Below are 27,837 nucleotides of genomic sequence, written 5' to 3'. Positions count from 1 at the left end.
ACAATTTGTCCCACTGACCCCGTGCTGTGACATCTGGGCCATCTCCACCTTACTCTTCCCTTTGTGGCTTAAGAGTGAAAAAAAACACAGCAGTCACTGGAAGTCTGAAACAGAAAGCAGAAAATAGTCACCGGGTCAGGCAGCATCTGAGGAGAGGGAAGCAGAGATGGTGTTTCAGTTCAACAATCGAGCATTAGCACAGGGACTAATGAGAAAATAGGTGTGGTTTAATTTGTAGAGGTGTAGAGAGAGCGGCAGAGGAGTGGGGGGGAACAGAGGGAATGTGTGAGATAAACAAGAGTCTCAGGAGTACCCTGGCAACAGAGGTGATGTTCCTGGAGAAGATTTAAGTAGAAGGACACAAACACCAGAGATTCTGCAGATGCTGGAAATCCAGAGCAACACACATAAAATGCTGGAGGAACTCAGTAGGTCAGGCAGCATCCATGGAGGGGAATAAACAGTCAATATTTCAGAATGAGATTCTGTCCCCTTCCTTTCCGGTCCTCATGAAGGGTCTTGGACCAAAACGTCAAGATTATTCTCCTCCATAGATGCTGCCTGACCTTCCAAGTTTCTCTGGCATTTTGTGTGTGTTGTAAATAGAAGGGAATGATCTTTTTTCTCATCTCTTGTTCTCATTCATTTCCTTCCACATGTCTTCCCTGGATTCCAACAGGGTTCTGGACCTGAGAACTGCTTGCAACCTGAGCCATTTACTGTCCAGAAATGTGGCCACACAATACGTTTAAATAAAAACATAGACCGGCCAAGGACAACATACAGTTAAACTGGGGTGTTTAACTCAAGCACTCAGACATTGACACAAAACGAGTCCCTATATGGCAGAAAATGCCTACAGCTTCACAACAGCCAGCAAATCCACCCTGCTGCTCTCCCAAATGTTTCTTTGCATGTACAGGCTGTACGTGAGCGGGGAGATCGTAACCTGGGGAGAATCTGCATTCATCCATCAACAGTAACATCCATTCTCTCAGGCTCCACCCTCCTGCAGACATTCCCTCTCTTCTGTCCCCTCGTTCCACCCCTTCTCTGCAACGTAAAGCATGCGGCTCCCCTCACTTTTCCCCGGGTCTGACGATGCTGCCAGGCCAGCTCAGTACCTCACTTGAGCTTCCGGTTCCTCAATGGTGTGTGAAGTAAAAGGCAGTTGTCCTTGGTCCCAGTCCTGATGATGGGTCTCAGCCTGAAAGGTTGATTGTCCATTTCCCTCCTTAGATACTGCCTGATCCGATGAGTTCCTGCAGCATTTTGTGTGCGTTGATGCAGGAACTGCTGCATCACTGTGTGGTATCGAAACTGTACTGGGCAGAGAGGAGGGCTGTACAACAGCTAGTTAAAACTGTCCAGTGCATCTCTGGCACTAGCCTACCCAACATCTGCATATACCCTAGATACAGGAACAGGCCAGTAACATTATGAGGGGTCCTACCCGCCCTGCTTATGGACTGTTTGTTCCACTCCCATCAGGGGGGAGGCTACACAGCATCCACACCAGACTCAAAAACAGTTACTTTCCCCAAACAGTAAGGCTGATCCACACCTCCACCCATTAACCCACCCCATCACTACTTTATCATTTCCTGTCAGAGTCACCTTATGTAAGACACTGCTGTGCCTAGCATCACTTTATGTCCATTCTGTCAGTTTATGTATACAAACAAATCTTATGCATTTAAATTTATTATGTTTTTCTTAGGCTTCATTGGATCTGGTGTAACAGTTATTTTGCTCTCATACTGATGAATGAGAATAAACAATCTTCAATCTTGAATCTGCCACCAGAGGAGATCCGGGCCATTTGGTGATAGTTCTGCCATTTGCCCTCTCTGCAACAGCTTCACAAGCAGCAGAGGTTTAAAGAGGCAGATGGAGGCAATGAGATGTCCTTGTGAATGGACGGGGTGAGCCACTCTATTTGCAGGGGAACTCTCCCATCAACCCTTCAGCCTTTCAGATACTGCAACGTGTAAAATAATGCAGGACTGATGGAATGAGAGCAGGTAAACATTTACATTCTGTCAATGCCACCTTGACTGTAAGGTTCTTTGGTGATGTTTCGGAATCCATTTACGTTAACAATTATCTTCAGGATTTTCGTTCACATCCAGTCAATCATCTTAATTAAATGGGGATAATCTGCTTGTGAGAGACAAAAAATCAAGGCCTGACAAACAGAGGGATGTGTTTAATTAGGATTCAAGTGTGCTGGGGAGATCAGGTGACAGTCCCAAAATAGACCAAAGACTGAAGAAATGACAAGCTTGTCAGTTAGTTTGGACAAAGTTGTTCCTTTGGATCCTGTATAGAAAAATGCTGGAGTGATCTGAAGCTCCTATTTTTGCGAATGTGGCTTAAGGGGATTTTTGAAAGCTCGGCTGGTAAAATGTGTAAGATAGCTTAGCAAGTAAACTCCAATGTTCTCTCCAGCACAGGGAAAGGAAGTGGTGAATTGATAAAGGTGTGCAAGATGATAAATGACATAAACTGGATGGCCAGAGACTTTTCCACTGGGTGGAGATGACCAATGCAAGGGGGCATAATTTTAAGGTGATTGGAGGAACATTTAGGGAGTTGTCAGAAGTAAGTTCCTTACACAGAGGTTGGTGGGTGCATTGAACGACCTGCCAGGGGTGGTGGTAGAGGCAGGCACGTTAGGGGAATTTAAGATAGGTGTGTAGGATGATAGAAAAACAGAGCTATGTAGGAGGGAAAGGGTAGATTGATGTTGAAGTAGGTTAAACAGCACAACATTGAGAGCTTGTTCTGTGCTGTAGTGTTATGTTCCATGTTCTTGAAACAAAGAGGACTGAGAAAGATAGGAAAATGGTGAGCAGGAGAACTAGAGACACAAGAAGCAGCTGATGCTGGAATCGAGAGAAGCAAATGAGGTGCTGGAGAAGCTCAGCAGGTCAGGCAGCATCAATGGAGGGAAGTGGACAGTCAACATTTTGGGTCAAGACCCTTCATCTGAACTTAAAGATCAAGGGGAGAAGGCCAGTATAAAGGGGCAAAGGGAAGTGATGGGGCAAGAAACTGCAGGTGGGTTAAGATGGATTTAGATGAGAAAGGTGTGATTGGTAGATGGAGGTGGGAAGAGTAAGGATAGCACTAGAGGCTGGGAGGTGATTGACAAAGGGCTGCAGAAGGGATCTAATAGGAAAGGTGGTACATGGAGTCAAGAGAGGGAGGGAAATTGGGGATAGTGTGGGTGGTGGGTGGAGAAAGGGAAAGAAACTGAGTGATAGAGGGCTGTGAAGGTGTTGGGTGTTTGTAAGACAACATGGGTAAATCTGAAGGAGAGGCAAAGGGGCAGGATAGGTCCCAGGATAACTCCTCTGCCCGCTTTGGAAGATTACTGAGCAGGGAGGGAAGCCGAGCTGGCAGCTGAGCAGCACTTCACATTACTGTCAGTAGAGACCCTGACTACAGAGAGGGAGGTGCTGCAGTTCTGTTCCCGATCTGCCCCAGTGAGCCCCCTGTGGGGAAGTGAGGTGGAGTCACACACACAGATAGAGGCTCTTCAGCCCACCATCAAGCCATTCAAGTCTGCCAGCACTTTCTGGCCTGGTGACCCAAATCCTCTGGAGATGTTTCTTGAATGTTGGGAAAGTAGACAGGCTGAGGATGGGCAAAGCTCTGTCGAGAAGCTTGCGGGGCCTACCTATGACAAAAAGACCTGACACCTGTTGAACATGGTAGACGATTCCTAACTCCCCCAGATCCACGTAGTAACAACTTAGTGGAAGGAAATGGGTCCCATGGTTGTGATTTTAATGGGAGTTCAGTTTGCAACACCCTGTGTTCCTTTGTCACCATGGGTTCACCCAAAACAAACCCCCAAACAGAAAAATGTGTTGTGCTCTGTGTAAAGGGTAGCAGCTGTTCCAAGAGTCCTGCAGAGGGGGCCAAGCTGGATTCTGGCCCTGACCATCTCTCTACAGACTTAGCCAGTAACTGCAGACACTAGCACATCCCCTCTCCTGCTTTATATCCGTACAGTGGATTCCCAGCCACCATTGCCTCATCCCCTCATTTTACCTTTCGACCTTAAAGTCCAGCGGTGACACGGAAGCATAGCGGGTAGCGTAGCGCATTGCTGTGCAAGCGATCGGGGTTCAATTCCCACCACTATCTGTAAGGAGTTTGTAATTCTCCCCCATGTCTACATGGATTTCCTCTGGGTGCTCCAGTTTCCTCCCACAGTCCAAAGACATGCAGGTTAGGGTTAACAGTCTGTCAGTATGGTAAGTTAGTGCTGGAAGCGTGGCGATACTTGCGGGCTGCCCTCAGGACATCCAAAAGCAACATATTTCACTGTATGTTTCAATGTTTCGATCTACATGTGACAAATAGGGTTAATCATTATCTTTATCTTTTTCATACACTGCACATTGAGTCCCTGTGGTGTAAGGGATTCCAATTCCCCACCTTTGACATTACTCTCTCCGGTGAACATCAAATTCATTACTGGATGTTTTTTTCCAATCTCCAAACATCTTTCCAAACATTGATATTATCTACTGTTAGCGTCGGGCACCTGAAGAACAGACAATAGATTTATCCATAATCCTTCAGGGAAAGTGAAAGCGTGGTTTCAGCAGATTGTGATACTGAATCTGAGAGACTTCAGCCAACATCACCATCTTAATGACTTTCTCACTTCTAGTGGATGCTACAAGAACATTAAAAGGCAATTAAATCTGTATCATGGGCGCACATGAGGGACAGAATATGCCAAGGATGGAGTTAAAAGAGAATAACATGTGTTGATTGAGTCCTCATTTATAAGCCCGAAAATCATAGAATCACAGAGTTATATAGCACCGGAACAAGCCCTCCAGCCCAACTTGTCTGTGCCAACCGAGGCACAGAGCTGAGGTAGTCCCACTTGCCCACGTTTGGTCAATGTCCCTCCAAAATCATTCCTATCCATGTACCTGTCAAAATGTCTATTAAGTGCAGTCACTATACCTGCCTCCATCACTTGCTCTTGTAGTCTGTTCTAGATATTTTACCCTTCAGCCTCTGTGTGAGAAACTTGCTCCTCAGGTCCCCATTAAATCCTGCCCCTCTCACCTTTATACCCTTTAGCTTTAGGCCTCATCCACACTAGACCAGATAAATCCGTAACCGAAGCCTTTTCTCTTCATTTTGACCCTCTGTCCACACTGAAACAACGTTTTCCTCCCTTGAAAATGGAGCTTTTCTTAAACACTCTCCAGAGTGTGTAAATCTGAAAATGCCAGCTGGGCGGTGTAGTGTGTATGGGGTAACCGGAGCTTTTTAAAAATGCTGTCATGACATGCCAGAACAGATGGCAGCGGCAGCACGGCACTTAATTGTTTTCTTGAACTAAGAGGAGGAAACGGAAATAGCATACTGTTTCTTCTTCACTTGTTTTCTGTAGATGTGTCCTGCGCACGTGCCCAGTAGGAGGAGATTCGCCCAAAGACCCGTTTTAATGTGGACGGAGGTATTTTCAAAAATACCTGGTGTGGACGCCTTTCATTTTTTTCGTGACGCCGGCATTTTCAAAATTCACTAACTCAGTGTGGATGTAGCCTTAGTCTTCACTGTCCTTGATTGTGACCATACACCTTATCTACACCCCTCATGATATAAAAGTCTATAAGGTCACCCCCTCAGCCTCCTTCACTCAAGGGAAAACAGTCCCAGCCTGTCCAGTCGCTCCTTATAACTCAAGCCCTCCAGTCTTGGTAACATCCTCGTGAATCTTTCCCTCACCCTCTTGAGCTTAATCACATTGTACTGTCACCAGAACTGCACAATACAATGTCATAATCCTTTCTGAGGCTACTGTCTCCATAAATTATCTTCAGAACATCAAACATAAAACAGTACAGCCCTTCCAGCCCTTAATGATGTGCTGACCATTTAAACTACTCCGAGAGCAATCTAACCCTTCCCTCCCACTCAGCCCTCCATATTTCATTCATCCATGTGCCTGTCTAAGAGTCTTGTAAATTTCCCTAATGTGTCTGCCTCTACCACCACCCAGGCAGCAAATTTCATGCACCCACCACTCTGTGTGTAAAAAAAACTTACCTCTGATTTTCGCTATACCCTCTTCCAATCAACTTCAAAGTATGTCCGCTCTTATTAGCCATTCACATGCTCAGAAAAGAGTGCTGGCTGTCCACACTATTTATGCCTCTTATCACCTTGTACACCTCTATCGAGTCTCTTCTCACCCTCCTTCATTCCAAAGAGAAAGGTCCAAGCCCACTCAACTTTTTCTCATAAGACATGCTGTCTAATCCAGGCGGCATTCTGGTAAATCTCTGCACCCTCTCTAAAGCTTCCACATCCTTCCTATAATGAGGTGACTAGAAATGAACACAAATATTCCAAGTGTTTATAGAACTGCACCATTATCCTGAGACTCTTGAACTCAGTCCCCCTGACTAATGAAAGCCAACAGACCATCCTATCACTTTTTGCGGCAAAACCTCAGGTTACCCAGGTATATCACAGTTCCTTCCTCCTGGAGGCAGGGGCTGCCTTGGTGCTCAGTTCCAGCTATTCAGGTTTGCAGCAGAGTGATCAGAACTGGATAGTGGCATGCATTTCCAGGCAGAGAAATTGATAATATTAGCACTTCTTGAAAATAGGACAGTGGTGAAACTCGCTGAGAAATTATGGTCTGGATATGAGATCGGAACCTTAATGGTGGCACGAGTATTCAGATGGCATGTTTCTATCAGAATCACGGGCCATGGGCTTATATTGGGAGGGTATCTGCATGTTTCTACTCTGGCAGATTGGAAATGGTATGATCTTATTGCCATCCAAAAGATGGTATCTGGGTCCTCAAGCTGGTATCTGGGCTGGAAAGTTGGCACTTGTGTGCTGCTTGGTGTCTGTGGCTGGAATATAGTTGAGGGAGGGGAACTTGGTGTCTGAGGTGAATATCTGGTGCTGAGGGTGTCTGGGGCAGGTTTATGGTGCAGGGGTTGGTGCCTGGGCTTGGTATTTGGTACTGAGTTGGCATTTGGGTCTTGTATCAGTGTTTTGGAGTTGGTATCTGGGAATGGTGTCTGGGCTTTGTATCTGACCTCTGTGATTGGTATCTGGGGTTCATATTTGGTGCTGCAATGGAATTTGGGGTTAGTGTTTAGGATTGGTATTTGGTATTTGCCTAGGCTGGTTTCTAGGACTGAACTCTGGGACTGATGTCTGGGGTGTGTCTGGGACTTGTGTCTTGGGTTGGAATCTGGGATTGGTGTCTGGGCCTGGTGTGTGGGGTCAGTGTCTTTGAATTAGGATTGGGAAGTTCAACTGTCGATTGATTTCTGCATCCTTCAATTCTGGACATTTCCTTGAAAAAAAATGATTTATATGTAACGCCCTGGCAAAGGTTTAACTGCGAATGTTGTAGGGTATTTCATGTAATGGTCTTCCTGTAGAAGCAGTGTTTGGGTTACTGCTTAGGAGAGTGGAACAGAGAGAAGGCTCTAGAGAAGGTTGGAGGAGTGGCTTTTGTGACTGACTCCAGTGTGGCTGAAGCCTGGTGGCTGTTAATGAGGGGCTAATGAGCAATTTCTAAAGATGCCCAATAACAAGGGTTTCAGATATTATCTGTCTTGGATAATAGAAATAGTGGTTCCCAGATAACTTCACCCCATTAGCCCTTCTCCAATTGCTACCTTCCAGCTTGCAGCCCTTCCTCTAGGACCAAAATGCACTTTTATTTTACTTTTAATTTCAGGAGCTGGCGTCAATGAAAAGGGCTCCTGAGAACTACTAGGTTCACCTTTAGGGTCTCGACCACTTCTGATGAAAGGCCATTGGGTATTAGTCCAAGACGTGGACTGTTAATTCTCTTCCATTGATGCTGCCTGATTTGCTGAGTTCCTCCAGCACTTTGTGTGCATTGCTCAAGATTTCCAGCATTTCATGTGTTTAAGAGGAATCCTATCCTTGGTCAGATGAGGGGTTTGTGGGAGAACGATGGGGTTTGATATGAAGGGATAATAGCGTATGGGGTTGATTAGGAGGGGTGATGAGCCAGTCCTGATGAAGGGTCTTGGCCCAAAACAGCAACTGTTAATTCTCCTCTATAGATGCTGCTTGACATGCTGAGTTCCAGCATCAGCAGAATCTGGAATAATAACTTCTTCCCTTTCCTCAAATGCTGCCTGACTTGCCAAATGCTTCCAGAATGTCCTATCAAGTTTACATCACCGGCAGTAACCTTGCCTTGGGACACGACCTGAAGGCATGGATGGATGGACAACCTTACCTCCCATAAGGAACAGTAAGCCAGCCACGTACTGCATCAGTCCCCGGTCCCAACAGCAGCCCAGGATCCCGATAATCCAGCCAAAAAGGATGATAGCAACTGCCATTCCCATGAATCCAGCTGTCATCCGACGGAGATCTGTAGAAGGAAAAGAAAAGAGAAGGCAGAGCTCATTAATCTTTACAGGGGAAATATAAAACGCCTGCTTAGACGATTGTTGTACCTGTCCTTAAAGAACTGTACAATAGGGAAACAGGCCCTTTGGCCAAATATGTCTATGCTGACCCTTTTGTACTTATTTAGATCAGTCCCACTTACCCGCATTTGGTACGTAGAGTTTAGTACTGGTCCTAAAAGAATGGGCTTGTCACACAGAGAGCAAACTCAGCAAATAATTGGGTTAGCAACTGACTCAGAAATCAAGGAGCCTGAAATGGTAGAATCAAATCCCAAAAGCTCAGCTTGTTTGTTGTTTTTTTTTATAAACCCTTTCCTTCTTTGAGTGGAGGATGTACCCACCTTGGCCAGCTAGGCTTATCTTCCTGCTCTGCATTTTTACACTTTTTCATCTATGTTCTCATTCATGACTGCTCCCAATCACTCAATGACGGGATAATCTTGTCTACAGCCTAACCTCACAGCCTACCAGAGATGTCCCCTCTCTGAAGCTTAATGAATTTAGCACACAAAATGCTGGAGGAGCTCAGAAGATCAGGTAACATCTATGGGGGGGAAATCAATAGTCGATATTTTGGGCCAGGTCCCATCGTCAGGATTCTTTATCATGAATTGACTGTTCATTTCCTCTCCATAGATGCTGCCTGACCTGCTGAGTACATCCACCGTTTTGGGTGTGTTGCTCCAGATATCTAGCATCTTCAGAATCTCTTGTGCCTCAGCTTAATGAGCTTCTCCCTCCTTCCAAGCTCTGACAAAGATTCTTTGTCCTGAAATGCTAACTCCTGCTTCTCTTCCTACAGACTGGCTGACCTGCTGTGTGTTACTATCATCAGGATAGAGAAAAGGCTGTCAAGAATTAGTTAATGAACAGTCTGATTAGTTCCCCGTTGGCTGGGGAAGTGGGGTTCCCTGATGACTGATGTGTCAGATGACCAATAGCAGGTGAGAGGTCGCAAGCTGAACTGGTCCAGTCAGAATTGGAAATCTTAGACACTGGAGCATTTGGCAAGAGTTAGCCTGCAAATTTGTCACCACCAGTGACTAATACTAGGGGCATAATTTTAAAGTGATCTGGAGGAAATTAAAGAGGGATTATCAGAGGTAAGTTCTTTATACAGAGAATGGTGGGTGTGTGGGATATTTAAGAAACTCTTAGATAAGCACATGGATGAAAGAAAAATGGAGGTCTATATGGGAGAGAAGGGTTAGTTGGATCTTGGCATAGGTTAAGAGGTCAAAGTTCAAAGTAAATGTATATGTCAAAGTATATATCAAAGTATTATCAAAGTATGTATATGTCACTAAATACTACCTTGAGATTCATTTTCTTGCAGGTATTTCACTTTTGAACAGAGAAGTACAATAGAATTAATGAAACACTACACAAAGACTGACAAACAACCACCATGCAAAAAGAAGAAAAACTGAGCAAAGAAAAAATAAGTAACTATAGAATATTGAGAACATGAGCTGTGGAGTCCTTGAAAGTGAATCCATCAGTTGTGGAATCAGTTCAGAGTTGAGGTGAGTGAAGTAATCCACACTGGTTCAGGAGTCTGATGGTTGAGGGGGTAAGAACTGTTCCAGAACCTGGTAGTATGAGATCTAAAGCTTCTGTACCTCCTTCTTGATTGAAGCAGTGAGAAGAGAGCATGGCCAGGATGGTGGGGGTCCTTGAAGATGGATGCTGCTTTCTTGTGGCAGTGTTCCTTGTAAATTTGCTCAATAGTGGGGAGTGCTTTTCCTGTGACTGTCAGGCAAAATCTCAGCACAACATTGTGGGCCAAAGGGCCTGTACTCTTTTGTATGTTCTACATTGTATGTTCTGTGATGGTATTGGGTTTGCTGACTGTGAAGTTCTAACCTCAAATGAAAACCCTAAGCCCGATTGGTTATAATTAGTCATGAGTACACTTACTAAAGGGAGATTATATTGCAGCTACCCAATCTTTAAAGACTATGTTACTTCCCTGTTTATTCTTCATAATGAGTTTAGTTGCCAATATCGACTAACTGAGCAGAGGATCTCCTCTCCCTACCAAGAGGAAGATACTTCCAGCAAACAAAGTAGTTTGAAACTCAAACAACACACACAAAATGCTGGTGGAACACAGCAGGCCAGGCAGCATCTATAGGGAGAAGCACTGTCGACATTTCGGGCCGAAACCCTTCGTCATGACCTTCAGGACGAAGTGTCTCAGCCCGAAATGTCAACAGTGAGTCCTGACGAAGGGCCTCGGCCTGAAACATCGACAGTGCTTCTCCCTATAGATGCTGCCTGGCCTGCTGTGTTCCACCAGCATTTTGTGTGTGTGTTGTTTGTATTTCCAGCATCTGCAGATTTCCTCGTGTTTGCAGTTTAAAACTCATTTCATTTTTTTTCTTTGATGCATGGTTAAATCCAAACAGCATTCTTAAAATACATTTAAAACACACAGAAAATTTCTATCTTATACATTTCCAAATTGCAAACCATTTCTAAAATACAAAACATTCCTGAAGCACAAACGATAAAGGATTTCCAAAACACAGGTACAATTCCTGTAAACTAAAAAGACATACCAAAGATGTAGATGAATGAACCGTACGTCGCAGGAACTGAAGCTAGAGGAATGGATTCTACTTCACCCCATGTTTCTTCCAGGTTTCTTGATATTTCTTATCCCATTCTCAATGAGTCTGAACACTTATACCCTTTCTCTGCCACGTGAATGACTTCACATGCATATGATATTTCCTCAGATTCCCTTCTTACGCAAATCGATTTGGAGATGCAGTTCTCAGCTTTCCACCATTAATGCCGTAAACCTAACTTCCTTGAGTACATAAAGCTCCCAATACATCAGCTATTTGATATGCTAAATGCTATTATCCATCAGGTCTATAAGTTTCCTTGAACTAAGCAACTTATTCAGCATGTCTGTTTTGCAACAAGCTGTTTTATAGACAGTGATAGTACCAAGTGGTTGAGCTTTCAGGAAGGTTCGACTGCATTAGAGAAGTAAACAGGCCTGTGAAGTGAATCACTAACTTGTAAAATTTATCATCTCTCTCAAAATACATCATCAAGACCTATTCATGGAACAACACAGCACTGTGGAAGCCCACCACTGGTTAATTTAAAGAATAACCCATTTAAGGCCGTTCCCTGCTCTTTCACTACACTATTGAAATTATACGCTTTCATACGCTACAGCTGAATTGTTGTTCAGCACTGCATCCGACTGTGCCAATCACTGCCAATCAATATGTCAATGTGTGGAGGTTCTGAATCTTTAACCATTCTCTCTTATGCTATGCCCCACCCCCTTATTATCACGTCCCCCTCCCACTGGACACAACTTAACTTACTTACTTTGTTTAAGTAATTATTATTTTCCATGCTTTCAAAAGCAGGAGACCGCGGGTTTAAATCTCAAGGATGAACACCTCACAGTGCACCTCCACTGTCTACTGTTTGCCAAATCTGCTCATGTCTCCAAGTGCCCGTATGTTAACAAACACCACAGCCAATTTTCTTACCATGTGGTCCCTTTCATGGGAAACCTGCCCCAAAATGGCTTGCAATCAATGAATTGGTGGAAGGCTGCAATGCAAGAGTTGATTTGCCACATCAACATCCCACAAAAGTTACACAATTACAGCCAGAGCATCAGTTTTTGCTGTGCGTGACAGGGTACATATTAACCAGGACACCAGCAGAGTTCTGTGTAATTTTGTGAATACCTCTGGGGGAGCCATGGGCAAGAAAACTCACCGATGCCTCTACTTCTTCAGGAGGCTAAAGAAACTTGCCATATCCCCATTGACTCCTATCAATTTTTATCAATGCGCCATAGAAAGGATTCTGTCTGGACGCATCACAGTTTGGTTTGGCAACTGCTCTGCATGTGACTGCAAAGAAAACTACAAAGAGTTGTGGACGCAGCTCAGCACATCACGCAAATCTATGGACACTGTCTATACTTCTTTCTGCTTCAGAAAAGTAGCCAGCAAAATCAAAGACCCCACCAATGTTCCCACTAATTTTTTTTACAGCCGCATGGACTAACCATTGCTCTGAGCATGAAATTTTTACATGGCTTGAAAACTGCACAGCACTTCAAAAATTATTTTTGTAATAATACATACCATGAATTTTTTACATGAGAATTTAAAAATCATGTACTTTTGATTTTATTTATTAATTGAATGGTATAATGAAATTCAGTACGAGGAAAATATTTCACGTTTTGTAACTTTTTCTGTCTTTATTACAAATCCATTGTCTATGAACACTGTCCTGATGAATTTCGCATCAAGATGAAAGATACATTTTAATCTTTATTACATCATCCAAATGTTTCACTTCAAGTCTGTTTCTGGATTTACATTTGATTGAATTCTTAAGACAGATTTCACGTTCACAGTCAGCACTAGAAGCTTGAAGTGTTCCAACGATGTCAACAAAAACTGAGTTTTTCAAACTCTTTGTTTCTAAACATGTAGTTTAAAATTTCAGAAAATGTCTTAGATGAACCAATCTTAAGTTTCTCAGAAAGTTGAAATGGCAAATTTGAAGTCACAGTATTGTTGTCATATTTTTGAGGCAAAGCTTTTGTTGTAGTTCATAGCTGTAGCTGAATATTTTTTGTCAACCATTCAACATTCTCTTTTCTCAGTGTTGTAAAATGTTTCAAAGGAAAGGTTGTGGTGCATTTATTATATTCAGAAAATTTATGGATTGTATTCAACAATTGTATTGCACAACATCGTGGGCCGAAGGGCCTGTAATGTGCTGTACTATTCTATGTTCTATTCCTTAACACATAATTTCAGAATATTTCACAATTATATTAATATAAATTTCAAAATTACATTATACAAAAGAAAATTCCAGCTGCATGGCACCAAAGTCTACGTGCACAGGAACATTTCAGTTACTGTGCAGCCGTGCACCTGTATAGCTTAGCAAGAACAGTGAGCTCCACCCACCCTGGATTCTCTCGTCTCCCCTTTCTCATCAGGCAGACGATACAAAGACCTGAAGGCATGCACTACCAGGCTCAAAGACAGCTTCTAACCCACTGTTATCAGATTCTTACACAGACCTTTCATAAAACAAGATGAAGTCTGGTTTTACAAAATAGGACACTATAATCTTGTTCTTTATTGTTTATCTGCACTGCATTTCTCAGTAGCGTTTACACTTTATTCTGCATTGTTATTGTTTTACCTTATTCTAGCTCAATGCACAGTGTAATAATCTGATCTGTATGCAAGATAAGCTTTTTAATAGTAAAGCAATACCAATACAGGTCCACAATCCCTTATCCGAAATTCTGAAATTCAATAAGCTCCGAAAACCGTAGTCTTTCTCACCAACAGCTAACGTCACTCAGGTGTGATGTGGCAGCACTAGCAGAGGCCGCCAGTCGTCAGTTGTGGCTCAGCTCTCATACTGGTTACACATGCATTTGCTATTTGCTGATATTTTGTGTTCACTGTTGACCTTGTGTTTAATTTCACTGTGAAGATGTCAAAAAGTGCTGCAGATACCCCTATGAGTAACAATGAGAAAAAGAGAAGGAAGCATCTATCATTATCAATGATGCAAAAAGTGGAGTCATTGCAGAAGCTTGATCATGGTGTGTCCGTGCAGTATCTTACTGAAGAATATGGTGTCGGAACTACCACTGTATATGATTTAAAGAAACAGAAAGACAAGTTACTGAAGTTTTATAGTGACAGTGATGCTCTACATTTATTCCAATAAGTCATTTACCATGTGTCGGATTCGGTTTGTTTGAAGCTGTATATTTTTATGTTTTACTGAATGTTTTTGTTGGAAATAAAATATTTTTCTTGTCATTATTCCCTAAACAATACAGTATAACAACTATTTACATTACATTTACATTGTGTTAGGTATTCTAAGTAATCTAGAGATGATTTAAAGTATACAGGAGGATGTGCGTAGGTCTGGAGGTCTGCCGGGTCCTAAAGTCTACCTGCACTGAGACAGGTTAAATAAGGGACTTGCGCATACTTGATTTTTGGTCCCGGAACCAATAAGGAGGGATAATGACATCCGAAAAATTCTGAATTCCGAAATGCAACTGGCCCCAAGGATTTCGGATGAGGGATTGTGGACCTGTATCTGATTTGAAGTGTCAGACAAGAGTCTAGAAAGGGATTTATCTTTTAAGGGTGTTAATATAGAGTCAGAGGCTCCAGAATCAGAATCAGATCAGGGTTATTATCATTGTCTTATATAACATGAAATATATTATTTTACAGGAGCAGTATTTGCAAAGACAGCGGAATAGTGAGGTAATGTTCATGGGTTCATGGATCATTCAGAAATCTAATGGCAGAGGGCCAAAAGCTGTTCCTGAATTGTTGTGTGTGGGTCTTCAGGCTCCTGTATCTTCACCCTGATAGCAGTAATGAGAAGAGGACATGCCTCTGATGGTGAGGGTCCTTAATAATGGATGCTGTCTTCTTGAGGTACAACTTCTTGAAGTTGCCTTCAGTGGTGGGAAGGGTTGTGCCCATGATGGAGCTGACTGGAGTTCCAAATAGATTCAAAGAAATCTATTTGGAAGGTGGTGGTAGGGGATCGATAGGTGAAAGCAGGTGAGGGAGAATGTCAGTGGATGAGGGAAGGGGATGAAATGAAAAGGTTCCCCCCCCACCCCCATCTTCTGGCTTTTCCCTCTTCGTTCCAGTCCTAATGAAGGATCTCAATCCAAAACGTCAGTTGCTCATTCCCCTCTATAGATGGTGTCTGACTTGCTGAGTTCCTCCAGCATTTTGTGTGTGTTGCTCAAGATTTCCAGCATCTGCAGAATCTCTTGTGTTTCAGATAGAGACCTACCTTTACCTAGCTTCTGGGAGCAAGAACCTTCACCTCAACGGAAGAGGGGGAAAACTGAGGAGCTCACCTACCAAAAGCAGATGGTTCCAAGTATCCAAGCTGTGACTGGGGCCAGGGCCCTCTGACACTGAGGCAAGATGTCACTGCCCAAGGCAAGCTGACACTGTTATGACTGTGCCCCAACTCTGAGGGGCCAAAGGGTACAAAGTAGCCCCCTCCTTTTTGAGAATCGCAAGATCACTATTAATGCGGGTGTGGGACCCAGGAAATAAGAGAAAGACATGCAGAATCCACAAGGGGTTTGGAATGTCATGGCCCCTCGGCAATACAAAGCCACAGAAAACGGCCATTGTCTCTTGGAGATGGAATTGTGTATTGAGCACTGTGCTATTCATCGAAGCCCTCAAGGAATGATCAGAGGGGGTTGGATGAGGGATTGCATCATCCCAACCTGATTGACATCTGAGACCCAGTGAGTAAGGATAAAAGAGGGTCTGGGGAACAACCCCTTTAGACGCACCAGGAGAAACGCTAGAAATCCCGTGACAGCGTTTAATAGAGACAGCCAGTGGAGAGCCCACGTGTGTCCTTTCCCGTTGCCTGGGATTGGGGCCTTACCACGGAATATGGCTTAGCTAAAGAAGAGATCACCACCGATGACACTTTGAAGGATCGACATAGTAAAAAGGAAAACGGGCAAGTTCTAAACCTCCGTCTTTCTCTCCAACCAAAAGCTGCTGCCTGAATGAACTGAGTGACTTTTATATTTCCATCGGACAATACATTACCCCCTAGACAACGATAGAGCTATTTCTTATTGATTATTATTATACCCGCGCTTTCAGATTTAGTATTGACGACGTATATTATCTGTATGTTTGCATTGATATTATTTTGTGTATTTTTATCAATAAATACTGTTAAAAATAATACCATCAGACTTCAACGGACCTCTCTATCTTTGCTGGTAAGCGACCCAGTTACGGGGTACGTAACAGGGAGAACAACTCCAGTAACAGTGATCATGATGGAAGCCTGCCCCACCCATAGTTAGAAGGTTACCTTAGCAACGTGTTTCCTGAAAAAGGCTCTTCAGCCCACCGTCAATGCTAATCATCAAGAACACACAATCCTGTGTTATTCATTCCTATCAACTCTCCACAAATCCTCCCAACCACATACGTACTAGGGGCAACTTATAGTACATTGACGGTGATATGATAGCTGCTGTTCCAGCTGCCTTCTGTCTCCTAGTATTCATGTGAGTCTGGCTGAGTCTCCCTGATCAACATTGGCATGGTTCTGCTAACAGTGCTGTTTAAATGCAAGCTGTTCTTTGTTTGCTTGGTTCTTGTGTCTACAAGCCATCCTGTATCAGTCAATGTTTCAGCTGTGCCCAAGTCTGTCCTCCCCAGATTTACCTGAGGATTTGTGGAGAGTTTATAGGAATGAATAACAAGGGATTGTTGTTTTGTGTACCTCTCCTCGCCTTGTATTTTCCTACTGCTGGCTAAGATCATCTTTTAGGAATGAATGGAAGGGTAACCTTCTCCTCTCAGTACAAACCAAAGTTGCTTAATTAGGGACTTGACATTAATTAAATGCTGAATATAAAATGAGAGGTGAACTGGATTGTCTTGCTGACAGCACTATTACATTTACGAAACCAGTGGTGATGTGATCATTCGAGTTGAGTGTGATGTTCTTCTAAGGAGTTGTCTATAGGTGGGTCCTCAGATGACTGTGGAGGCTGATCTAGGATCCACATATTCAGGTGCAGTGTGGGCAAGAGCACGTGGTGGCTGTGGTTAGTGGCCGGGTCTTTTGTTTGTTCAGTCTCTCCCTTCACAGCTCCCACATTTTCTCTGCAGACCAGCGGAGCTCATTTCCTATGTAGCACAGCTCCCTATTGAACGGAACTCTTCCAGGTGTATCTATTGGCTTCCCTGTTTTTTAGATGTAATGTTGAATTTCTTCAGGCAAGTGAAACTAAATAAGTCCGGATAAGAAGCCAATTGGAAGCTCCAAGCCCTTTGGCTCATTTAGTTCATTCCCTTAACCCCAACTGAAGGCTGGCTTGGGCTTCCCATGGGGTCACATGCCCAGGAATGCATCGGTGAGCCATATCAATCCCTGGAAAATGTGGCTGGGACACAGTGACTCACGTGTGGAGGTGGGTGCCAGAGCTCCTTGAACAGAGGGGCTGGACTTGACAACCAGAATAAATCAGCCATGATCAAATGGCAGAGCAGATTCAATGGAGCCAAATGGCTCCTATGTCTTATGGTCTTATCGTATTATTAGTGTGAGGTAACATTTACATTATTGGAGTGGTGTCCAGAGAATAGACCATAAGACATTGAAGTTGAATTAGGCCATTTGGCCCATCATGTCTGCTCCACCATTCCATCATGGCTGATTTATGATCCCTCTGAACCCCTTTCTCCTGCCTTCTCCCTGTAACTTCTCCCCAGTTATATACAGGCCTCTTAACAGCCACAGTGATGTAGACTACAAATTACAACAGGAAATAGAAAAAGGTTTGCCAGAAGGGCAGTGTTATGATAAATGTGGGGGATTTTAACACGCAAGTGGATTGGGAAAATCAGGTCGGCACTGGATCTCAAGAGAGAGAATTTGTAGAATGTCTACGAGATGGCTTTTTAGAACAGCTTGTTGTTGAGCCCACTAGGGTATTGGCTGTACTGGATTGGGTATTGTGTAATGAACCAGAGGTGATGAGAGAGATGGAAGCGAAGGAACCCTTAGGAGGCAGCAATCACAACATGATTGAGTTCACTGTGAAATTTGAGAAAGAGAAGCCGAAATCCGATGTGTCGGTATTTCAGTGGAGTAAAGGAAATTACAGTGGAATGGGAGATGAACTGGCTAAAATTGACTGGAAAGGGACACTAGCGGGAAGGACAGCAGAGCTGCAGTGGCTGGAGTTTATGCAAGAGCTGAGGAAGGTGCAAGACAGATATATTCCAAAAAAGAAGAAATTTTCGAATGGAAAAAGGATGCAACTGTGGCTGACAAGAGAAGTCAAAGCCAAAGTAAAAGCAAAGCAGAGGGCAAACAAGGAAGCAAAAATTAGTGGGAAGACAGAGGATTGGGAAGTTTTTAAAAGCTTACAAAAAGAAACTAAGAAGGTCATTAAGAGGGAAAAGATGAACTGTGAAAGGAAGCTAGCAAATAATATCAGAGGATACTAAAAGCCTTTTCAAGTATATGAAGAGTAAAAGACAGGTGAGAGTAGATATGGGACTGATAGAAAATGATGCTGGAGAAATTGTAATGAGAGATAAGGAGATGGCAGAGGAACTGTACGAGTATTTTGCATCAGTCTTCACTGAGGAAGACGTCAGCAGTATACCAGACTCTCAAGGGTGTCAGGGAAGAGTAGTGTGTGCAGTCACAATTACAACAGAGAAAGTACTCAGGAAGCTGAATAGTCCAAGGGTAGATAAATCTCCTGGACCAGATGGAATGCACCCTTGTGTTCCGAAGGAAGTAGCTGTGGAGATCGCAGAGGCATTAGCAATGATCTTACAAAGGTCAATTGATTCTGGCATGGTTCTGGAGGACTGGAAGATTGCAAATGTCACTCTGCTATTTAAGAAAGGGGCAAGGAAGCAAAAAGGAAATTATAGACCTGTTAGCTTGACATCGGTGGTTGGGAAGTTGTTGGAGTCGATTGTCAAGGATGAGGTTACAGAGTACCTGGAAGCATATGACAAGATAGGCAGAACTCAGCATGGTTTCCTTAAAGGAAAATCCTGCCTGACAAACCTATTGCAATTTTTTGAGGAAATTACAAGTAGGATAGACAAGGGAGATGCAGTGGCTGTTGTGCATTTGGATTTTCAGAAGGCCTTTGACAAGGTGCCTCACATGAGGCTGCTAAACAAGATAAGAGCCCATGGAATTATGGGAAAGTTACGTACGTGGATAGAGCGTCGGCTGAATGGCAGAAAACAGAGAGTGGGAATAAAGGGATCCCATTCTGGTTGGTTACCGGTTATCAGTGGTGTTCCACAGGGGTCTGTGTTGGGGCCGCTTCTCTTTATGTTGTATATCAACGATTTGGATTATGGAATAGATGGCTTTGTGGCTAAGTTTGCTGATGATACAAAGATAGGTGGAGGGGCCGGTAGTGCTGAGGAAACAGAGAGTCTGCTGAGAGACTTGGATAGATTGGGAGAATGGGCAAAGAAGTGGCAAATGAAATACAATGTTGGAAAGTGTATGGTCATGCACTTTGGTAGAAGAAATAAACGGGCAGACTATTATTTAAATGGGGAGAGAATTCAAAGTTCTGAGATGCAATGGGACTTGGGAGTCCTCGTGCAGGATACCCTTAAGGTTAACCTCCAGGTTGAGTTGGTGGTGAAGAAGGTGAATGCAATGTTGGCATTCGGTTCTAGTGGAATAGAGTATAGGAGCAGGGATGTGTTGTTTAAGCTCTAAAAGGCACTGGTAAGACCTCACTTGGAGTACTGTGTGCAGTCTTGGGCTCCTTATTTAAGAAAGGATGTGCTGATGTTAGAGAGGGTTCAGAGAAGATTCACTAGAAAGATTCTGGGAATGAGAGGGTTAACATATGAGGAACGTTTGACCGCTCTTGGACTGTACTCCTTGGAGTTTAGAAGAATGAAGGGGGACCTCATAGAAACATTTCGAATGTTGAAAGGCATGGACTGAGTGGACTAAATGGGAGATTGGATCAGCTCATGATAAAATGGCGGAGCAGACTCGATGAGCTGAATGGCCGACTTCTGCTCCTTTGTCTTATTATCTTCTGTTAACCTTTTGACACCATTACTAATCAAGAACCTATCAACCTCCACTTTAAATATACCCAATGACTTGGCCACAGCCATCTGGGGTGACAAATTCCGCAGATTCACCACCCTCTGGCAAAAGAATGCAAGTTCAAATCCTTCTGTGACAGTCTGAGCATTTCATCTCAACACAAAATAAAACAGCAAATTATGCAAATGTGCTCTCAATTAAAGGTGGACACGAGCCATGGGGTTTCTGTAAGCCATAAGTAATCTGAAGTGGAAAGGTATGGATGCTCTTAATGGTCTGACCCCCATCTCACACGCTGTGGCTGGTCCTTAACCGTGCTTTGGAGAGATGCAACTAGACCTCAGTTACATCTGTATCACAGAGTGAGTGTTTGCACCCTGTGCCACAGTGAGCCCTCAGATGATGCCTGTACAATCCAGCAGAAGCCGTTCAGTGGATTGCAGCAGTATTAACTCTATATGATGGTTATCTTCCATTCCAATGATGCCACAGAAATCCAAAGGAGATTACCCATGGTTCCTTATCAGCTGCTGTCTTCTCACATCTGGGAGGACCTGAGGGTCATGGGTTCCCACTCCAGAATCCAGTAATGAGTTTCTGATCCACACCGGAATATCAACCTAAGTTGCCTTGGAGGGGGTGGTGAAACCAAAACTCCAACCCTCTTAGGGAGATGAAAAAGTTCTTACACAACTGTATCAAAGAGCTCAGTTTGAAAGGCCCACGGTCATGGTCAGCAAATGCTCATTACCACATTCTCATGTGTAGCTCAAGATGGCAAATAATTCTACGCCACACAGAACAAGGCGATTCGGCCCATCAAGTCTATGGCAGCTCTCAGACTATCTATCCTATTCTCCCTGGGCAATACAGGCAAAATGCTGCTGGAATTCATCGTCATGCAGTATCTATGGAGGGAAACAAACAGGACACTCATCAGGACTCAGTCTGGACCAATTCCCCCACTTATTTTCTGTGGAACTAATTCCTTTACCTGCCCATTAATACCTCACTGATTCCTCTATTTCCTAACTACAATGGAGGTAATTTAAAGTGACCAATTGACCAAACAACCTGTGTATCTTCGGGATGTGGCACCCAGAGGAAACCCAAGAGATCCCAGATACAACGTACAGCTCCGCTGGCGATCAGGATTGAACCTCGGTCTCTGGCACTGCGAGGTACCAGTTGCACGCGATGCCCTTAAATCCCAAAAACAAATGAAAATAAAGACTTGCAGGCAGTTTCCAGAATGGCAGTCTGGGCATTAGTGAGCCTACCTGGGGTTTTCTATTCTCCCTCCTCTCCAGCCTCCGCGAGGGAGGCCAGGAGGTTCCCTCTGCACCTTGGCTGTGTTCATCCTTCAACCAAGAGCACAAAGACAAATTATTGTGATCATTTCTTTGTAGTTTGAGTGACTTTGCTCAGTGCAAATGATCTGCCACTCTTTCCCACAGTGTCTGCACAGCATAACAAGTACTTCATTGGCCATGACCTGCCTTGTTACATCGTGAGGAAGTGAAGGGCACTGTAGTAACACACCTTTTTTTCCCTCTTATCCCTGTGATCTTTGCTTTCAAGGGAAAGATTAAAATGTAATTAGATGAACAATTTACATAGAATTATAAAGTACTGTGGCACGGAATCAGGCCTTTTGGCCCATCCAGTCCATGCTGACTCAATCTTCTGCCTAGTCCCATCCACATGCATCTGGACCATAGGCCTTTATAGCCCTATCATCCACATACTTACTGAACCTTCTTTTATATGTTGCAGCTGACTCCGCATTCATCCCCTCCACTGGCAGCTTGTTCGACACTCGCACCACTCTCTACGTGAACACAATCCCACTCAGATTCCCCTTAAATACTTCAACTTTCACCGTGAACTTATGACGTCTTGTTCTTGTCTAACCCAAGCTCAGGGGAAAAAGCCTGCCTGCATTTACCCTATCTATATCCCTCATAATTTTATATACCTCTATAAGATCACCTCTCAGTCTCCAGTGCTCCAAGAAATAAAGCCCTAACCTATTCATCTGTTCCCTATAACTCAGGTCTGGCAAATTCTGATGTTTGCAGATCTATCCTTAAGTCATGGCAACATCCTTGTAAATTTTATCTGCACTCTTTCAAGCTTATTGATATATTTCCTGTAGGTAGGTGACCAGGTCTGCAGACAATACTCCAAATTCCTCACCAACATCTTATAGAACTTCATTATAACATCCTGTACTCAGTGCTCTGATTTATGAAGGTCAACGTGCCCAAAAGTCTCGTTACAATCTTATCTACCCATGACATGCAAGGAATTATGGATCTGTCTTCCCAGGTCCCTTTGTTCTATTGCACACCTCAGTGCCCTACCGTAAGTAAGTTACTCCTTCCAACTTGGAACACCATGTATAGGAAGATTAATGCAGGTAACGTTAGTCTAAGTAGGACCTCTAAGTAGTCACCTTACAAAGTATGATGAGCAGGCAAGATATATATAAAATGTTAAATAAATAGTGCAAGAAGAGCAAAAAAGGAAAGAAAGCAATGTGAGGTAGCGTTTGGTGGTTAATTGTCCGTTCAGTGGGGAAGAAGCTGTTCCTAAAATATTGAATCTGTGTCTTCAGGCTCCTGTACTTCCTCCCTGATGGTAGCAATGAGAAGAGGGTTTGTCCTGGTTGATGGTGGTCCTTACTGATGGATGCTGCCTTTTTAGGCATCACCTTTTGAAGCTGTCTTCAGTGCTGGGGAGGCTAGTCCCCAAGGTGGATCCAGCTGATGGAGATGCATGAGTAATCAATGGCAGTGTTAGTGAGGCAGTCAGAGGTGTATAGAGTGTTAATTGGTGTTGGTTTATTATTGTCACATATACCAAGACACAGTGAAAAGCTTATCTTGCATATACAAATGAAATTATTACGCAGTGCATTGATCAACATTAAACAGTAACAATGCAGAAAATAGAGTAAAAGCAACAGAGAAAGTACAGTTGATAAAGTGATCACAACGAGCTAGATTCTGAAGACAAGAGTCCGTATTATCATACAAGAGTCTGATAATGGTGGGACAGAAGCTGTCTCTGAGCCTGGTGATACATGCTTTCAGATTTTTGTATCTTCTGCTTGATGGCAGAGGGGAGAAGAGGCAATGTCCAGGTTGGGTAGGGTTTTTGATTGATAGTACAGGCACAGGTGACTGATGTTTGAAGGAACTGTTCCTCAAGTTCTGGCTGCTCTTCAGTCCCATGCTTCTGAATTGGTCAGGGGATCTCCTGGTTGGTTTGCCCCTGGGCTTGGCCAAGGTGGCCATTCACAGGTGTTATGAAATCCCGTAACTGGATCACTTACCAGCAAAGATAGAGAGGTCCATTGAAGTCTGATGGTACTACTTTTAAAAGTATTTATTGATAAAGGGCACAAAAATAAGATTAATGCAAACACACAGATAATATACGTCGTCAATACTAAATCTAAAGCGCGGGTATAATAATAACCAATAAGAAATAGCTCTATTGTTGTCTAGGGGATAATGTATTGTCCGATGGAAAGATAACAGTCACTATCAGTTCGTTCAAGCTGCAGTGTTGTTGAGTTTAAGAGCGATGCGGTTTAAACTTGCCCAGGTCTTTTATGATGCCAATCCGTTGAGTCAGGGGAGCGGATTCCCCTGTTGTTACCCATTGTTACCCGTTGGAACCCCGTTGAGCTGTTTTCCGTGGTTCCAGCCACCAATTCCCGCCATGGAATTGAACGCACATGGCCTCCTTCAGATGACTTCCTGCTGTTACGTGGTCGCTTAACTTTTCTTCTGGTGCGTCTGAGGGACTGTTCTTACAGACCCTCTTTTATCCTGACTTGCAGGGTCGCAGATGTCAATCAGGTTGGGGGTGTGCACTCTCTCCCTCAACCAGTCCACTTTGCTTGAGGGCGTTCACGTAGTATAGTAGCTCAATCCACAAATTGGTCTCCAAGAGACAATGGCCATGTCCCGTAGCTTAACATCGCCGGGGAAACGAGCCAGCCTCACGTCTCTTTTCCCATTTCCTGGGCCCCTTGACCCAACTCAACAGTGATCTTGCAATTCTCACAAAGGAGGGGGCTACGGACGTAACACAGGCGATGGGCAGTCATGAGTTCTGCCCTCTTCTGGGGTTATACCCATGCCTTTGTGTTCCTGGAAGAGGAGCATGCAGGGTGCATGGGTACAATGGGGGAGTTCTAGGACTGGTGGGTATCTCAGGTTTGAGTGAGCAATGACCATCTAATACTTGAACCTACCTTATTCTATTCCAAGCTCAATCTAACCGTTCCCTACCACAATAGCCCTTCATTTTTCTTTCATCATGTGCACTATTGGATTAATGTAGCACGATAGTGTGGGCTGAAGGGCCTGTTTCTGTGCTGTACGGTTCCATGTGCTTTGGGGATGGGAAGAGATTTTATGGTTTTTCAGAGGTGGGCAAGGACACATCAAAATGGAATATAATGTGAACAAATGAGGTCTGCAGTTAATGTTTAAGAAAAAAAAAGACAGTATTTTTTAAATGGTGGTGGATTGAGAGGATCTGAGTGTCCTTGCACACAAATCACTGGAAGTTAACGAGTATGTTGAGGAAGCTGTAAGGCAGGCAAACGAAATGTTGACCTTTATTGTGAGGAGGATCTGTCATAACTACAGAATCTGCTGTAGGGTTTACGTGCCCCTGCAGGTGGGCTGCGCAGCAGATTCGGCAATTGCAGTTGTGAATATGCATGTTTCAGCTAATTATTCCTTCATTATGGCAATACTTAACTCCCGTCTTTTTGTTGTAGCACTTGTCGAGACTTGAACAAAGCACAGCAACATTACACTGCCTGTTTGCATTCAGCCTTGCCTTAGAAAGTGAACTGTTGAGTCTAATGACGCTGAAGACCAGTGGCACACATTTCATGTTGAGATATTCCTTTCAGCTGCGGTGCTGGCATCTAGTTTTCCATTTGGGAATTTTAGTTAACGGCCCTGTTTGACCTAGCATTTATTGTTTTCTTTTCCCTCAAAATCCTATTCGCATTAAAGTCTGCTTCATTTTCAGTCTCAGTCCCCCTCCCTCCCCCTCTCTTGAAACTGCTCATCCTTTCCACTTCTCATCCTCTGATGAGGACTGGTGTACGTTCAGTTGATTTCCCCTTCCTGAAGTCCACAATTAACTCCTTGGCCTTACTGACATTGAGAGAAAGTTTGTTGTTGCAACACCTCTCAACCAGCTGATCCATCTTGCTCCTGTATGCCTCCGTGTCACCATCCTGAAATTCTGCCAACAGTACTTGTGTTGTTGGCAAATATATAGACGTTGTTTGAGCTGTGCCTAGCCACACAGTCGTGAGTGTAGAGAGTAGAGCAGTGGGCTAAGCATGTATCCTTGAGGCATGCCAGTGTTGATCGTCAGTGAGGAGGAGATGTTATTTCTGATCTGTACAGACTGTGGTCTCAAAGTGAGGAAGGAAGGATCCAGTTGCAGAGGGAGGTACAAAGGCCCAGGATTGGAGCATGGTGATTAGACCTGAGGGTATCATGGTGTTGAACACTGAGCTGTAATCAATGAACAGCAGCCTGATGTAGGTAATACTATTGTCCAGGTGATCCAAGACTAGTGAGGAGCCAGTGCGATTGTATTTGCTGGAGACCTATTGTGGTGGTAGGCAAATTACAGGTCCTTGCTTAGACCGGAGTTGATTCTAGCCATGACCAACTTCTCAAAGCACGTCATCACAGCAGATGTGAATGCAATTGGACGATAATCACCGAGGAAGCTCACCTTGCTTGTCTTGGTCCCTGGTATGATTGTTGCCCTTTTGAACCAGGGAACCTTTGATTTCAGTAGTGAGAGATTGAAGATGGCCTTAAGCACTGCTGCGAGAGGGTTGGTACTGGTTTTCAGAGGCCTACCAGGTACAACATCATGGCCTGATCCTTGCGAGGGTCCTTGCTTTTGAAAGATGGTCTGACGATGGCCTCCGAGATAGAGATCGCAGGATCACCGGATGCTGCAGGAATTCGCATAGAATAAGTTTTATTCTGCCTTTCAAAGTGAGCGTAAAAGGTGTGGAGCTCATCTGGGAGTGAAGCATCACAGCCATTTATGATGTTAGTTTTGCTTTGGAGGAAGTAATGGCCTGCAAAACTTGCCAGAGCTGACGTGCATCTGATACTATCCCTAATGTCAAACTGATTTTTTGTTTGCTCTTAAAATAGCCTTCCATTGGTCTTATCTGAACTTCTTGTACAGTTTTAAATCATTAGTCTTAAATGGCAGAGATCTAGCCCTCAGTGCACAAGGAATCTCCTGGTTCATCCATGTCCTTTGACTTGGGTATGTCCAGCATGTTGATCATACCTTCTTGATCGTCACCACTGGTGCTGTGGTCTTTAGTCTCTGCCTATACACTGGGAGTAGAAATATAGCCAGGAGATTGGATTTTCCTAAGAGTTCTTGATGGTGGTGTAACAGTGGTCATGTATATTGGCTTCTCTGGTTCCACAGGTGATACATTCGTGGTGGTTGTTCAGAGACTTCTTCATGCCGGCCTGGTTGAAATCCCCGGCAGTGACAGGGAAGGCATTAGGCTGTGCTCTTTTGTGCCTGCTGATTACAGTGCTCAGCTCCTCTAGTGCCTGCCTGATGTTGGCTTGAGGTGGAATGTACATCGCTACCAGGACGATGGCAGAAAACCCCTTTGGCAGATAATAAGGATGATGTTTGATTGCTAGATGTTCCTAGTAGGGTGAGCAGGAATGGGACAGAAGTGCCATGTCTGTGCACCACAATGAGTTAATCATAAAGCATACTCCACTTCCCCTGCCTTTAAAAGACTGAGCTGTTTTGTTTCTGCAGACACTGGTAAAACCATTAAGCTGCAGCACTGCATTCAAAATGGCAGGGGAAAGCCATGTCTCCATAAAGCAAAGTACACAGCAGTCCCTGATGTCTCTCTGGTACAGCAATCTTGATCTGAGGTCTTCAGTGTTATTTTCCAGAGACTGTACGCCAGCAGGGTAGTTGGGAGTGGGGAATCTAAACCATCTGCTTTCTTGATCAGTTCTTGAACTGATCTGAAGAACTCTAATTCTATCTTGGACGATATTTCCCTCAATTTGCACAAATGTCATTGTTTTTGTTTATAATGTCTTGTAAGTCATGTTTAATTTGTGTTTATGCAATTGAAGTATGTAACATACTGTTCTACTGCCACAAAAAGCTAGTTTTCATGGCTCTTACATGCTGGCACATGACAACAACCGTGAACTTGATCTTCATTGGGGTGAACCAGGTGACACTGTTTTACTGTCTAGGCTGAAAGGTTTGTTTCTGTGCTGCAGTGCTCTATGACTCTATGACTATGAGGTGTTGTCCATTTGGTCAGAGATAGGAAGAGAGAGGGCATTATTTGCCCAAGAGGATCAGCCACTGAGTGCGCTCAAGCTAAAACCCTTGATGTTTTTACACAGTAAGAGAGTTGGGGCATATAGGACGAGTACAAAAAAGTAGTACTGAGGGATAAGAGCAACCATGGTCTTTTTGAATGGTGGAGCAAGGAATGAGGGGCTGAATGGCCTTCTTGTGTATCTATTTCTCATAGTGATTGGTGCCCCCCACACATCATCTCCTCACCACTGAATAATGATAGTGGCGTCCCAACAATGGAGTAGTGATTGGACTCAAGTTC

At 43.8% G+C, this 27,837-nt stretch overlaps 1 protein-coding gene across 3 annotated transcripts in view; it reads right to left on the bottom strand.

Annotated features, from left to right (window-relative positions):
- Positions 1 to 27,837, bottom strand: part of tmem178bb (transmembrane protein 178Bb) — a 426,141-nt gene that overhangs the window by 45,521 nt on the left and 352,783 nt on the right. For all 3 annotated transcript variants that reach the window (XR_009513640.1, XM_059977743.1, XM_059977744.1), the window contains exon 3: positions 8,288 to 8,425. Coding sequence is in view for 2 of the 3 variants with exons in the window: in XM_059977743.1 (XP_059833726.1) it covers positions 8,288 to 8,425 (138 nt within the window). In the remaining variant the exon portion in view is untranslated. The remainder of the gene's footprint in view (positions 1 to 8,287; positions 8,426 to 27,837) is intronic.

The sequence above is a fragment of the Hypanus sabinus genome, chromosome 8 (assembly GCF_030144855.1).
Source record: "Hypanus sabinus isolate sHypSab1 chromosome 8, sHypSab1.hap1, whole genome shotgun sequence".
Classification (NCBI taxonomy): Eukaryota; Metazoa; Chordata; class Chondrichthyes; order Myliobatiformes; family Dasyatidae; genus Hypanus; species Hypanus sabinus.
This window is presented reverse-complemented; position numbering and strand designations above follow the sequence as displayed.